The sequence below is a fragment of the Osmerus mordax genome, chromosome 12 (assembly GCF_038355195.1).
Source record: "Osmerus mordax isolate fOsmMor3 chromosome 12, fOsmMor3.pri, whole genome shotgun sequence".
Taxonomy (NCBI): Eukaryota; Metazoa; Chordata; class Actinopteri; order Osmeriformes; family Osmeridae; genus Osmerus; species Osmerus mordax.
In genome coordinates this window covers 14102269-14117258 of record NC_090061.1, presented here as the reverse complement: position 1 = coordinate 14117258, position 14990 = coordinate 14102269, and the positions used below count along the sequence as shown (strand labels likewise).

Sequence of the window (14990 nt, the reverse complement as noted above, 5' to 3'; positions counted from 1 at the left end):
CTGCCCTCTACCGGGCTTTCTGTTGACACTCGTAATCACCACGATACCAGAGAATGTGTAATATGGGGAGAACCATAGAACTGCAACGGTTAGGCTCTCCCTGTCAATACACATGCTAGAAAGAGTTTTGGCTTGCTTATGTTGTTGCTAATGCTCTGACATTATGGTTCCGCTTCGGATACCATCAAGCGGGATCTCTGGTCGTAGTCAGTCCTTCACTTCCCAATCAGCATTCATTAGCAGAATGCTAGCGTGTTATGGGCAACAACGACTCACCCTGTAAGAGATCGAAAGGACATAAGTACTCGTTCATTCAACTTTCGACCTATAATCAAATCTGAGATTTCTCAACGACAATCAGGCGAAAGAGCCAAATGTAACCGTTTAGCTCCATAGACTCCCATTCATTTTGCACTGGACCGCGATCACTCCCAGTGGAACTCTGGTGTAACTGCAACAAAATTCGGTACAATGGGGCTTGGGGAGTGAACAGGCTCTCCTTTAGACAGGCTCTGACTATACCCGCACTGTCACTTACTGACCTCTATTGGCTAGAAATCCACCAATAGGCAACTGACAAGGCTTAGCAGGGAAGTAGTGACAGTCAGTAGGGAAGTACAGTAGGATGGAAATGTTTACAAGACTTTTGTATTCTCTTTTTCTGGTGCTAATATGCAATGGCGTGCCTTCAGTTGGACAGAAGAAAAGGGAGGTATGTTATCCTGCAAGGGTTTGTTAATATTACCGGATGCAAATCGCACAATGAAGGTTTTCAATCGGTGTGTTCCAAGCTAAGCTAATGTTAGTGAATGTAGCTTGCTAGCTCAGTGGCTATCTACAGTACTAGCTAAAGTACTTCCACGAATGACATGCCATAAAATATATAAATATACTGACATCATTAATATACACTGTAAAACGCCATCCTGCACAGTGTCTGTGTAACCTCACTGACGGTGGCACATACTGTATTTTCCCCAACGTGGTGGTTTTAGCTTAGTGTGATAAGGACGCAGCTTGTAAACTAAGATGTAAGCTAGCTAGCCAATGCCGAGTTGGCTACTAAACTAAACCACGTTACACAATGATCTCTGCTTTGCTTTAGATTTACAAAACTTAGCAGCGAATACACTGTAAGGAGTTAACCCATGCACTGTCCTATAACTTCTGCCCTTCGCCCAGACCCTGCTCTCTGAGAAGGTGAGCCAGATGATGGACTGGGCCAGTAAACGTTCTGTCATTCGGATGAACGGGGATAAGTTCCGTCGGTTTGTCAAAGCTCCTCCTCGAAACTACTCCGTCATCATTATGTTCACAGCCCTGCAGCCACAGAGGCAGTGCGGAGTCTGCAAGTGAGTGTGTGTTTATGTGTGTGTGATTTAGTTACAGCGCATGTGTAAGTGTTTGTGTGTAATATTGACTTGTGTGTTTGCAGGCAGGCCGATGAAGAGTACCAGGTTCTTGCTAACTCCTGGCGTTACTCCAATGCCTTCACCAACAAGGTCTTCTTTGCAACGGTGGATTTTGATGAAGGTTCCGACGTCTTCCAGATGGTAAATAGCTGAAGTTTTACCTCCTACTGCCCTGAAGTAACATCCTTATTCAGGATCTAGCTTCAGACCTGGGTCAGTTTGCATTTCAAATACTTGGGAGAACTTGTCTCTTCAACTGCAATACAAACACAGTATGTTAAGTCAAATAGCCTAGCTTGCATGCACAGTACCAGTGATTTCGGTTGGGTTTCAGCTCAACATGAACTCCGCTCCGACCTTCATCAACTTCCCAGCCAAGGGCAAGCCCAAGCGCAGCGACACGTATGAGCTGCAGGTCCGAGGCTTCGCCGCAGAGCAGCTGGCTCGCTGGGTCGCAGACCGCACTGACGTCCACGTAAGATACTGTTTCTTCTGAATATTCAATTTTTGTCTTTTGACGCAGCTGGAACAGTGTCATTCAAATGAAGTGCTACTCTACTCTCTACTCTAAATAATATGATTTGAGTGTATGGTGTGTTGATGCAGTTCTAGAAAGTATGGCGGATCAAAGCAAGAACTGGGGGGAACGGAAATCAGTGTTCGGTTACACTTCTTACCTGTGATCGTGTGTGTGTGTGTGTTAGGTAAGGGTGATCCGACCTCCTAACTACGCAGGGCCTCTGATGCTGGGATTCCTGCTGGCAGTAATAGGAGGGCTGGCCTACCTCCGACGCAACAACTTAGAGTTCCTGTTCAACAAGAATGTCTGGGCCTTTTCTGCTCTGGTAACCCTCCCCCTCTTGACTCTTGACCCCAACCAATCACCCTCTGTGACAATGTTCTAACTTGACCCTTGACCCTAAACCATTATTGCCAGAACAACCCCAAATTATTTTAAAATATTACTTGATGGATTTTCTTTTTTTTTGCCTTTTGATCTCAATTACAGGTTAGATGAATATATTTTCAGTGTAATATAAAACTGACTTCTGGTTCTGTGTTTTAGTGCTTCGTTCTGATCATGACGTCAGGACAGATGTGGAACCACATCCGTGGCCCCCCCTACGCCCACAAGAACCCCAACACCGGACAAGTGGTGAGCCCTTGTGTGTGTGTGCGTGTGTGTGTTTATGCGTTGTGTGTTTGGGTCCTAAGTCTCCTGTTTCTTGTTCTAGAGCTACATCCATGGAAGCAGCCAGGCCCAGTTTGTGGCTGAAACCCACATTGTTCTTCTGTTCAGTATCCTTTCATAGGCCTCAACACAGATGCACACACACACACACACACGCACACACACGTACACACTAATTTGTTTGGTCCTTAACCTTTGCCTCAGACTCTGCAGTAACCATGGGGATGGTGTTGTTGCATGAAGCCGCTACATCTGATCTTGATATCGGCAAGAGGAAGAGTATGTACACAAATCGAATCAAATTAAACTTTATTTGTATAGTCCTTTTAACAAGTAATGTCACCAAAGGACTTTACGTTTTAGATCAACACCGTGCACATTCACTCACACACAGCTGATGACTTTCATGTCCTTACCTCTGGTTGGATAATGGACTTATTTAAATCCCTTCTCTTGTCCAGTCATGTGTGTCGCAGGGATTGGCCTGGTCATGCTCTTCTTCAGTTGGCTGCTGTCCATCTTCAGAGCCAAGTACCATGGATACCCCTACAGGTAACTATAGATACTGTCAAACAAAGCTGGAGATTCCTCTACAGGCATCCATAACATCTCCCAAGTAACCACTGATGACTCCTACAGGTAACCATAGAAACTACTCTCAAGTCACCATACCAATCTCTGTCTGTGTTGCAGTTTCCTGATGAGTTAGGAGACATCGGCCAATAGGAGCCGGAGGACCTTGGCCAATAGGAGCTGAAGGAAAACCACCACAGAGGAGTAGTTTGTCCAATCAGGAAGTGCCTTGATGTTCAAACAGTCGTGTCTCAGCCCACAAATTGGTAGCTCCCAGTTTTTTTTGTTGTTTTTTTTTTCATCTTGACATTAAACCCCTTTTTATAAACTTGCCATTTCCACCAGTCGGGTCAAGCCAGTGTGCCTTTTAGATGTGGTCTGTTGCTCTGTCAGGTGGCGGTGTGGACTCACCACTCACACTCGCTGTTCCAAGCTACTTGTCAACGGCGTGAAGGCGAGGAGAAACTTTACTGGACTGTGATGGGTTCTACCTCAGTAAATCTTTCCCTCCCCCTGGCCCACCCGCCCTCCCTCCCTCCTCCATCTCTTCACTTCCACTCAGTACCCACCCCCATGGTGACAAAGCTTTGTTAGTGTCCAGATCAGTACTCACGTGTCATTGCTATGATAGTGTCTGCAGCACTGACATGCTACCGTTATCGGGATGGGATTTCCTTTTACATCAGGCCTGCGTCTCAGGTGATGCGTTCTGTTATTAAAGTGCCTTAACAACCTCCGATGTGGATCGTCACCTCTGTGATTCTGTTGCTGCGCTGCAATTATCCCCAACACCACCAGCTGCCACCAATAGGTGGCAGCATTTTCCAAATACTGCTCATCCTACAGCAGCTTGTTGTGGATGTGGAGGGAGGGGTTCTAGAGCTGTCGTACGGTATGGAGAAGGGTTATGAAACTGTATTGAAAAGTTTCAGGGCTGTGTTGGGGTATAAACAGCCTTTAGAGCAGCAGAGAAAAGGTCTAGAAAAGTCAGGATGTAGAGAAGGGTTCTACAATTAGTAGTGTGTGGCAATGGGTTGTAGAGAGGTGGGATAGAGCTCAACAGCCTGGAGGTACAAATAAGGGTTCCAGAGTTAAGGATATGAATGTTCTAGAACTGCCTGAGGGTGTGGATAATGTTAAAGAGCAATGTGCAGAATAATGCCATTAGGAACTGGCCATTAGGCTTTGTTCTGACTGCTACTTTACAAGGGTTTACCATTCACTCCATGGCCACATCACCTGGAGGAAGATCATTGAAAAAGAGTGTGTGTTTGTGTTCCTGTGTGTCATACAGGTTAATGGCATGTTTGTGGTGTATCTGTCTGAACAGGTGTGTGCTGATGGGCAGGGGAGAATCAGAACTCCCCACTCTGAACCCAGCCCAGCCAATCACTCTAAGAGCTGTCTGTATTACCATATAAGGCCATGCAGGCTGAGAGGAAAGGTGTGTCCCGGCTGAGGGACTGCATTGTTTCCCTCAGGAGAGGGTGCCCTCCGGGATTCAGCCAAAGACCACTACCTAGCCCTAGACACACACACATTTCACAATTCATTTTGTGTCTGAAAGGGTCAGTGTACCAGGTATGTTACAGAGAGCTGTGATAACACACACTAGATCATCCATGAAATCCTTCAAAAGATTAGGAAGATGCTCAGTGAGGTATGTCTAAGTTGTATTCATGAAACAGGTCTTGCCGTCCACTGTTGATGTGACCTGATATGAGTAGAATTGTTTCAATCCAGGGTGTTTCTCTGGCGGTCACCACACTACCAAGCTTGAAAACTCCTCATTTCTCCTGGGCAAGCATACTTCTGTAAGCCTGTATAATGGTGTGTGTGTATGTGAGAGAGAGAAGAGTTCGAGGCATTCAGTTGATTTTGCCAAATGAACATTTATGTGTGAGTATATTGAGTCTGGTTGAGTGTTTGGGGGGGTAAACACGAAGGGCAGTGTGAGTCAGAGGACCATGTGTTTAATGCATTTAACTTATCCTATCGGGTTGCAACAATGGACACACACACACCCACTATTGACAACCCGCCAACTCTGTTGAAACGATTTGGTCATCCAGCTGATTACATTCCTTAGCTCTAACCCAGGGTGAAGAAACAGCTGTAGAGAGCAATTCCCATCGTTCCCAACATTTCACAAAAACAGCTAACAAATCAGCTAGTTTTATGTTGCCTGTAGAGACCCAGTCCTGTACAGGACAGGATGGGATGTTGGTGAAATGATGAGGGCTGTCGTGTCATATAAGGAAAAGGTATTTATTGTTTGACATGAATGAACACATTGAGGTATGAGGAAGAAAGGAATGCCTGGTGCACAGACATGTGAGGACAGGCAGCAGAATCTACCATGAGTTCAGAATCATCTCACAAGTTTGTGAGTTGGTGTGGCCATTCAAGAGAGGGAGAAGATATCTAAGTGGAGTACAGTAATGTGGGTGTGCAACAGTCAGCCCACTCTGTCACAAGACGTTTTCATCTGCCTCCCCCCACTCACCACCACCACTACCAACTATAATTTTTCCAGGTAGGTGTATTGACATGACAGTTATATTCAGGTGTACATAGGGTATACATACATGTTAGTTTCAGGTAAGGTTAAAGTTACTGATTGTTTTTAGGTTTAGGATAATGGTATATGGTCCAGGTCTAGCATCAGCAGTAAAGTTATGCCAGGTGCATCTCTGGTTTCGGGTGGAGAACCGTAGTTTCTGACGGGGCACAGTAGGGAGGGGTGGGGCGGGGCGTCATCCTGCAGGAGGAGGAATTGGGAATGTGAGGCTCCAGGACACTGGTGGGGCTGAGAACTACAGAATCAAGTCCACAGGATACTACAATTCCTCTACGGATGTTCTGCTATACACGCCACTTGAGCTAGGTAGGACTGTGACAACGCGCTGCAATATTAGCCTACATTAATGGCAATTAATATTTGTTTTCTGGATTTGAGTGTGGTCGTATACATAGACTAAATCAATGTGTGATATCGGAGAGAAAAAAAACGTCAGATTATCTAACGATGTATAATCTAATAACAATGACACCGATATGCGCACTTCCCAGTCGACGTTATTCTGTGTTTGTGTGTACAAAGTATTTTTTCGCTTTTTAAAAATGAGCTGTCTTCCTAGAAAACGATTTAATTTTAAATAAGAAATGTCTAAAAACGTGTTTTTGCACAAATTGTAGCTAATTGAGACAATGAAGTTAGCCCGTTGCGTCTCCCGTGTTCTGTCCTAATATGTCTACTGTCTGGGAATTGACAAGGTTGTGTACTGAACTGAACCGCCTGGGGCTTGTGAGGAACTGAGATGTACCCGAGACTCACAATCACAAGCTAATGTGATTTAGTAGAGGCGTTTTTTGTCTTAGCTGCAGCTGCGGGACGGGTTGTGCTGAGGGTGGATGACGTACTGTACAGTACGGTCTGATGTGGACCATGCGGTCCCCTAACCAATCCATCATCGAGTGCGGAACTGCCTGACTTGTAACATCAGTCATGTGATAAAGACACGCTACATTAATTGCCATCATATGATCAGTGCCGATACTTCACAGCCAACAGCCCGAGGCTACCAGAATCATTTACCACGTTATGCTGTATAATTATGCTTCTGATGGGTGTGGTCGGCGGAGGTTTCGCAGGACGGAGCAGCTTGCTCTTAGTTGATTTTTGGTCAATATGCATAGACGCTTCTGTTCTTTGGGATGAGAGGAGATAGCTGGCAGGTGGTTAAATGTCTGCTTTCCACGCTCTGCAGGGCTGTTGCATCTAAAGAAAAGAGATGGCAAACAAGATATCAGGAGAAGAGATGGAGGAGTTGAAGGAGGCTTTCCGGAAAGTAGGTGAGTGTGTGTGTGTGGTGAGAGGCTTGAGTTCAGTTCACATTCCCTATTAGTGCTTTTCACTTACAAAGTATGTCCTATCCTAGAGATGACTAAACAGTAAGCTTGAGTAACTCTAGGCAATACACTTCTAGGTTCTGTTTTGACAAGTCTTCCTTGTTTCTACATTTTTAATTAAGTAGGCCTTTCGATAGGCCTTCAATATCTTTCCAATCTGTGTCCAGCCTTATTACAGGAACTGAGCATATCTTGCCTCTTTGATTTCCCCATCAATCTCTCTCTCTCTCTCTCTCTCTCTCTCTCTCTCTCTCTCTCTCTCTCTCTCTCTCTCTCTCTCTCTCTCTCTCTCTCTCTCTCTCTGTCTCTCTCTCTCTCTCATCCACATTTACATTTACATTTATGCATTTATCCACCCTTCCTCTTTTGTATCCTCTCCACAGATATTGACAATAATGGCTTCATCTGTGACTCTGAGCTCACCGAGCTCTTTAAAGAAGCCAATTTACCGTTGCCAGGTTACAAAGTCCGAGAGATCATCCAGAAGCTTGACCGCAACAAAGACAACCAGATCAACTTTGATGAGTTTATTTCTGTGAGGGGCTTCAACGGTCTCTGACCACACTCTTATGTTACAGAATCTCCAGCCTGACCATGTTGTACTGAGCCCTTCTTAAAATAATCTGACCACACCCTGACCACACTCTGACCCTAGTAAGTGTGTATTCTTTGCAGATATTCCATGAGCTTAAGGGTGATAACGTTGCGAAGACCTTCCGTAAGGCCATCAACAGGAAAGAAGGCATCCTGGCCATCGGAGGCACCAGCGAGCTGTCCAGTGTGGGGACGCAGCACTCCTTCTCAGGTGTGTGTGCTTGTACAGTATCTGTGTCTGTGTCACCAAGGAAAGACATGTGATTGAGCTTGGGGGGGGGGGGGGTTACACGGATGCAAAGAAGATTCAAAACTTCCTCCCTGCCTGACCACCTCTCCTCTCTCTAAGTGATGACTGTCACGACAACTAAATACAATGAAAATTCAGGGAACTACTGTTAAGTCTTAAGTCTGTCTGCCTCGCTGGCTGCGTGTCAGGGGGGTCAGATGTCTGAGCGGTTAAGGAGTCGGGCTATTAATCAGAAGGTTGTTGGTTCGATTCCCGGCTGTGCCAAATTACGTTGTGTCCTTGGGCAAGGCACTTCACCCTACTTGCCCCGGGGAGAATGTCCCTGTACTTACTGTAAGTCGCTCTGGATAAGAGCATCTGCTAAATGACTAAATATAATATAAGTCAGCAGTGGTGAGGAGTGAGCTGAACAGGTGATGCTAGTATGTTCAGTGTAGGCTACTTAGCAGGGTGCTACACCATATCCACTACGGCTAACATTCCACTTTGTTAAATGGTCACCCTGCTGTCTTGGCTACACTTCCTGTCTTGCAGGAAGTGGCATCACACTTCTTGGCATACTACGTTCATTGGTGATGATGACTTTATTTCTCTATTCTCTTCCTGGCAGACTCCAATTCCTTTCAGAACACGTACAACACACAATGCCATGTGGGGCATTTCGGGGGCACTTACTCGATGGAATTGTTATTAAAACAAATAATGAATTCAACATTTGAAAAAATATATATTTTTGGGGGGGTATTTTTGTGTTCCTGTGATGAGTATTTGTGTGCCCAAATAAGTGTGCTGTGTGAGACCAACCCTTGTCTCAAGGGTCACATACGTGTGTTAGAGGAGGCATCATCTTCACAGCCCTCAGCTGCAGTCTTGGGTGTGTGTGTTGCTGTATGACGGTGTACAGTATGTTTGTCTCTGTGTTAGATGTTTATGTGTCGTTTGGTGTTGTGTATTCCAGAGGAGGAGCGCTATGCGTTTGCTAACTGGATCAGCTCGGCTCTGGAGAAGGACCCTGACTGCAAACATGTGCTGCCCATCAACCCCAGCACCGGTGCCCTTTTCACAGCTGTGGGCGATGGCATCGTGCTGTGGTGAGGCTCACACCTCCGCCTCCTCCTCGTGCTAAATCTTCCTCCTCTCACTTGTCACCTTTTCCCTCCTTCATTCATCTCTTTCTCCTCTTCTCCTGTCTCCTCCTCCTTCGGGGCTCTCATCTGCACGCTGTTCTGCCCTCTTTAACTGGTCTCGCTTCCTCACACTGTTCACCCCTGTATGACTTGTCTCCCCTCTGAAGTCAATCTCTCTCCTCTTCTCTCTCCTCTCCTCTGGTCGCTAGTCGCTGACTCTGTTCCCCCCCCCCCCCCCCCCCCCCCCCCCCCCGGTTGTGTTTTCCTGCAGTAAAATGATCAACCTGTCCGTCCCAGACACCATAGACGAGAGAACCATCAACAAGAAGAAACTGACACCCTTCACCATCCAGGTGCGTTGGTTAGCTTAGCTGCACCACATGGGTTTGTTGGCCACGCGGGTTAGTCAATGGACGAGTTAGCTACTGGTTTGGTGGAAGTGAGCCGCGACGCTGTCATTCCTCTCTGCAGGAGAATCTGAACCTGGCTCTGAACTCTGCGTCGGCCATCGGGTGTCATGTGGTGAACATTGGAGCGCTGGACCTGAAGGAGGGCAAACCTCACCTGGTTCTGGGTCTGCTCTGGCAGATCATCAAGATAGGCCTGTTCGCCGACATAGAGCTCAGCAAGAACGAAGGTATATACAGTAGAAGCATCTTCACACACACTCACTCACTTTCTCTCTCAAAAAAAGGTGTGACATAGTGTGTGTGTGTGTGTAGCTCTAGCAGCATTGCTGAGGGAGGGAGAAAGTCTGGCAGACCTGATGAAACTGTCTCCAGAGGAGCTGCTGCTGCGCTGGGCCAACTTCCACCTGCAGAATGCCGGCCTCAACCCCATCAACAACTTCAGCTCTGACATCAAGGTCTGTTTGCCTAGCTGGCTGTGTGCCTGCCTGTCTGTCTGCCTACTTGCCTATCTGAGTTTGTCTGTCTGTCTAGCTGTCTGTCTGTCTACTTGCCTGTCTGTCTGTCTGTCTGAATGTCAATCAACCTAATTGGCTGGCTGGCTGTGTGCCTGTCAGTCAGTCTGTCTGTCTCGGTCTATCTACCTAGCTGTCTGTTTGTTGACTGTCTTCATCCATAGCTCTGTTTGTCTGTCTGTCTGTCTGTCTGTCTGTCTGTGTATGTTGTTGATGGTCTGTCTACCATTTCTCTCTTTTTCCTTCCCTCTCTCTGTCTCTTTCTCTCTTTGTCTGTCTTACGTCATGCTTCAGTTAGGAGACTTCTCAAACTCAATCAAGGTACCGGTTCACACTGACTAGGAGCTCTCTGTCTTCTGATCGCATGTTCCCCCCCCCCAGTGTTCCAGTTGTTTGTGTTTGTTCACCAGTGTTTTGTCATGTATGTATAGTTTGGATTAAATTACTTGAGTGCTAATCCCTCTTCCCCAAATGGGTGTGTAGCTCTATTGTTCCTTAAAGAGTAATTGTGTGCATGTGTGTGTTATCCAGGACTCCAGATCCTACTTCCACCTGCTCAACCAGATCGCTCCTGATGGGAGCAAGGAGGACAGAGCCGCCATCAGCATCAGCCTGGCAGGCCTCAGCGTGAGTATCTGACCTCACCGTCCCTTAAAGACCTGTCTCCCTGATGGAGAAGAATCCGGAGCTGGCTAGAATGATGGGGGATGCCAGGCTGCACAGATGTCTGTAAGACTGTGTGTGGCATCTAGCATCCTGAGTAAGAATTTGACCCAAACTGCATTAGACACAGCATGGCACTGAATGGCCATGATGCTTTGTGATCCTCTCAAACTAATTCATGTCCTTTAAATGACTTTCTCCTAAATGACCTTCTCCTAAATGACCTTATCCTACTTGATGAAGTAATGGGATAATGGTGACAATGAAGTCAGTGACTTAGAGGTTAATGGGGCAGGTGACCGTGATGACAGAGAGGTGGATAATGGTAATGACCATGATGATAACGAGTGTGTCTACAGGAGAAGGACGATCTGAAGAGAGCCGAGAGCATGCTGCAGCAAGCTGATAGGCTGGGCTGCCGCCAGTTTGTCACCCCTGCCGACGTCGTCAGCGGCAACCCCAAACTCAACCTGGCCTTCGTGGCCAACCTGTTTAACAAGCATCCCTCTCTCACCAAGCCCGAAAACCAGGATCTGGACTGGGGCCGGCTGGAGGGTGGGTACGCGCGCACACACACACACACACACACTGCCTTTCCATATACAGTCTGTACACTCACTATACCCACATACATTCTCTCTTTGTCTTTCTAATATGTACTCTCTCTTTACACACACACACTCAGCAGAATGAGATCAGATACAAATAAGACTCTTCTTATTCAAGGTTAAATGCATAACTGAACACATTGTCCATGATTGTCAAACAAAAACACTCACGCACACTATTTCCATTCAATGTTTACACTGTAAACAAACACACTGACTCATACACACTCCCATTAGATTCATATCAGACACAAAGCGGATTGCGTATTTGACAACAATGAATAACTCAACCATTTGGTCAGAGTGGAAATACTCAGACCTCTCAGTCACCATGAAGGCCTTAGTGAACAACTTTTCTGAATGGCTTGTCAGTGCAGGTTTATGTAGAGCCTTGGGCTTTGTCTCCACTTGTTGGCCACCGGCGGTACTACTCCTAATGTGTTTCTCACCAACCCTTAGGTGAGACGAGGGAGGAAAGAACTTTCCGGAATTGGATGAATTCTCTGGGAGTCAACCCTCATGTCAACCACATCTACGGGTAACTTGTCTTTCATGACTTAGCTAGTTTAGCCTAACAATAACCCTGTCTGCTAGTACTCCAGCATCTACACTGTTAACAATATAACAGAAGTATTATCTTTATATATATTTACATACATTCTATATGGTAATACATATGTGTACTTTAAGCTAGATGAAAGTGTTTTTATTATTCACTTACGCATGCGTATATACGTATTTATACGTGTGTTATATATTCAAAGGTGAAACTGTGTGTGTCTGTGTTCCAGAGATCTCCTGGATGCTCTGGTGATCCTGCAGCTCTATGAGAGGATCAAGGTTCATGTGGACTGGAACAACAAAGTGAACCGACCTCCATACCCCAAGTTAGGAGCCAACATGAAGAAGGTACACACATACTACGCAACAGAAAGTTGCAAAAATAATTTTTCCCTGAGGGGATTATTTCATTTCTTGATAGTTTACTTACATGTAAAGAAATACACAAGTTAGTCTAACTGTAATGACTGGAAATGATTACGGACTTGTGATTTGGGCCAACAGCTTCAACATCTCACCCTATTGATGTGATCACAAGTCTGAGAATGGGCGTGGGCTGATTTCTTGCGTTGTGTTTGTGTGTTCAGCTGGAGAACTGTAACTACGCCGTTCAGCTGGGAAAGAAGGAGGCCAAGTTCTCTCTGGTGGGCATCGGGGGGCAGGACCTGAACGAAGGGAACCCCACCCTCACTCTGGCACTGGTGTGGCAACTTATGAGGAGGTAGGAGAGGAGGGTAGAGGGAGGGAAAGACAGAGAGGCTGATCTGTACTCAGAATATCAGACCTGACAAGCCGCGGACCTATCCTCAGAATATCACACCTGACTAACCAATCACATTATCCTCAGAATATCACACCTGACCAATTGGTGAACTATCCTCAGAATATTAGACCTGACAAGCCGCGGACCTATACCCAGAATATCACACCTGACTAACCACTCACATATCCTCGGAATATCGGACCTGACTAATCGCTGACCTCCCCTCAGAATATCAGACCTGACTATTCGCTGACCTATTTTCAGGTATACTCTCAATGTGCTAGAAGACCTTGGAGACGGAGAGGCAGCAGGAGATGAACTGATCATAAAATGGGTCAACAAGACTCTGACAGAAGCCGGAAAGACTTCTAAGATCTCTGGTTTCAAGGTAAGTCACACCACAGGTGGACAGGTTTGGTTAGGTGAGTGTGTGTGTGTGTGTGTGCGCGTGCAAGTGTGTCTGTGTGTGTGTGTGTGCACTTAGGACCCCAGGCTCTCTCCTCCATAGTTCTTAATGGGCCATATAGTCAAGAGTGGCTATTGGAGAAGATATATAGATAACCTGAAGATGATTTACAATATTATGAGTAGAAACAAAGACACCACCATTCTCGAGGCACGGGGACTTTTGAGGATCAGAATAAAAGTAACATCTCAGAGGACGTGTAGGAGGAGAGAGACAAAGACACAAATTTGAAACTGCTTTGTGTGTGATTACAGGACAAAGAGATCAGCAGTAGTCTTCCTGTGCTGGACCTGATTGACTCCATCCAGCCACACAGTATTAACTATGACCTGGTGAAGAAAGGAAGTCTCTCTGATGACGATAAACTGGACAATGCCAAGTGAGTGTCTCTGCCTTAGCCAGGGGTTCTCATACTGTTTCAGCCAAGCCCCCCTTTGAAAAGAAAATATTTCTTGCCTCACATCCTCTTTCTATAGCAAAGTACGGAATCTCCTTCCTACACACTTGTCCCACACTAGAACCACTTACCCATTTCTAACTAACCCTAACCCCAATGCCCAATACTCTGTCTTTATAGAGTAGATAAGCTAGTAGTTAGTCTACAAAACAATGCGCGAAAGCTATGCTAAACTAATGCTAACCAACCCTAAAGCCAAGTTAGTTCTTTTTTTATCTAGTGGGGAGGTTGAGTTCACGTTCCTTTATTGTGAAGTGGATCCTAATTCTGACCTCGGACCCCAGGTACGCGGTTTCCATGGCGAGAAAGATCGGGGCCCGTGTGTATGCGCTGCCGGAAGACCTGGTGGAGGTGAACCCGAAGATGGTGATGACTGTTTTCGCCTGTCTCATGGGCAGGGGCATGAAGAGGGCATAAACAAACACACACACAGGCACACACGGGCACACACACAACACTTCACACACGCACACACACACACACACACATTGTTCTCTTTCTCAGCAGCATCCCTGTGCCTCAACTCTGAATACTGTTCAACCGCCTTCCTTTCTGGATGTCGCTTGACTTCCTGGTGAAACCATTCCACCAGCCAATCAAGTTGCAGCCTTGATTTAGTCTTAGTCAATGTTGGGAGGTGACAGCGAAGGTTAGTCCAATCTCAGGCTGGACCCCAACCTGTGTGCTGCGGTCGCCAGTCAGTCACATGACCCAGAAGTCAATAACAGCCAATGAAAAGCTCAGTTAGCTACTAACAACTCAGTTAGCAAATAACTATTCAGCATTTATGAATAATGATGTATCTGCCAATGAACGTGGAGTTAAGCCATCGTCATCATGAATGGTAATCTTTGTGTTTTTGTTCACTGGTGATTAGAGAGCTGGTTTGTGCTTCTGTTCGCCTCACTGTGATTAACGTTGAGAGGGAGAGTGGGCAGAGAAGGAGGAAGAGGGAGAGAGCAAGTGGAAGGGTGGAGGGAGAGAGAACGTGGAAAGGGCGCTGAACTCAATACGATGTTGCCTTGCTGCAGATTCAACCCAATAACCTCCATCCAGGTGACATTCCATCATGTCAGTAGAAAATAGAAAAACATACTTTTTTATCATCTCAGTCGGAAAATATTAAAGACATGTCCCGAACACTGTTGAATTTTGGGTCAAATTCATCCTCAATCAAAAAAACACACTAAGCGTGATATGCAAATATTTTTGTTTATTCCTTTATGCGAGTTTCCTTATAGTGGATGAGTGAAACTTTGAATATTGTGTGTGAGGGTGTGATGAGGATATATATCTGTTGTTACTGGGAGAGAAACTGGACCAGTCCACTCTCAGACCACATAGCGTCAGACCAAGTGCGGACATGTGGACTCGCTCTATGTGGCAAAATGCTGGACCTGTCGCACGTATAATGATGTCAGTGGCAAACTGCTTAAGAGAAATAAAACTGTGCCTAGTATTGAGTCACCTTGTTTCTGTTTAAGTATATA

At 46.0% G+C, this 14990-nt stretch overlaps 2 protein-coding genes across 3 annotated transcripts; both read left to right on the top strand.

Moving 5' to 3' along the window:
• The first annotated feature begins 581 nt into the window (after nt 1-581).
• LOC136953972 (magnesium transporter protein 1) lies at nt 582-3911 on the top strand. The gene is made up of 10 exons (XM_067247470.1): nt 582-712; nt 1183-1352; nt 1436-1553; nt 1747-1887; nt 2117-2257; nt 2479-2568; nt 2648-2711; nt 2809-2883; nt 3066-3156; nt 3298-3911. The coding sequence occupies exons 1-10, from the start codon at nt 626-628 to the stop codon at nt 3311-3313; spliced, it is 993 nt and encodes a 330-aa protein (XP_067103571.1). The 5' UTR covers nt 582-625; the 3' UTR covers nt 3314-3911.
• Nucleotides 3912-5557: 1646 nt separating this feature from the next.
• Nucleotides 5558-14963, top strand: LOC136953805 (plastin-3-like). 2 transcript variants are annotated; one of them, XM_067247225.1, is made up of 16 exons: nt 5558-5713; nt 6948-7032; nt 7473-7624; nt 7765-7894; nt 8892-9024; nt 9332-9413; nt 9532-9697; nt 9783-9925; nt 10514-10609; nt 11005-11200; nt 11713-11791; nt 12045-12162; nt 12402-12535; nt 12842-12965; nt 13298-13422; nt 13785-14963. In XM_067247225.1, the coding sequence occupies exons 2-16, from the start codon at nt 6972-6974 to the stop codon at nt 13915-13917; spliced, it is 1872 nt and encodes a 623-aa protein (XP_067103326.1). In that variant the 5' UTR covers nt 5558-5713; nt 6948-6971; the 3' UTR covers nt 13918-14963. The 2 variants fall into 2 exon arrangements, with proteins under 2 accessions (XP_067103326.1, XP_067103325.1); XM_067247224.1 differs by lacking the exon at nt 5558-5713 and adding an exon at nt 5954-6064.
• Nucleotides 14964-14990: the final 27 nt, after the last annotated feature.

What these genes read in the sequence shown, in the direction of transcription:
- LOC136953972 (XM_067247470.1), top strand. Translation starts at nt 626, where the DNA reads ATGGAAATGTTTACAAGACTTTTGTATTCTCTTTTTCTGGTGCTAATA. An exon ending in GTTCCGACGTCTTCCAGATG is followed by an intron (nt 1,554 to 1,746) that starts GTAAATAGCTGA and finishes GTTGGGTTTCAG; the next exon opens with CTCAACATGAACTCCGCTCC. An exon ending in ACCCCAACACCGGACAAGTG is followed by an intron (nt 2,569 to 2,647) that starts GTGAGCCCTTGT and finishes TTCTTGTTCTAG; the next exon opens with AGCTACATCCATGGAAGCAG.
- LOC136953805 (XM_067247225.1), top strand. Translation starts at nt 6,972, where the DNA reads ATGGCAAACAAGATATCAGGAGAAGAGATGGAGGAGTTGAAGGAGGCT. An exon ending in CATGTCAACCACATCTACGG is followed by an intron (nt 11,792 to 12,044) that starts GTAACTTGTCTT and finishes TCTGTGTTCCAG; the next exon opens with AGATCTCCTGGATGCTCTGG. An exon ending in CTAAGATCTCTGGTTTCAAG is followed by an intron (nt 12,966 to 13,297) that starts GTAAGTCACACC and finishes GTGTGATTACAG; the next exon opens with GACAAAGAGATCAGCAGTAG.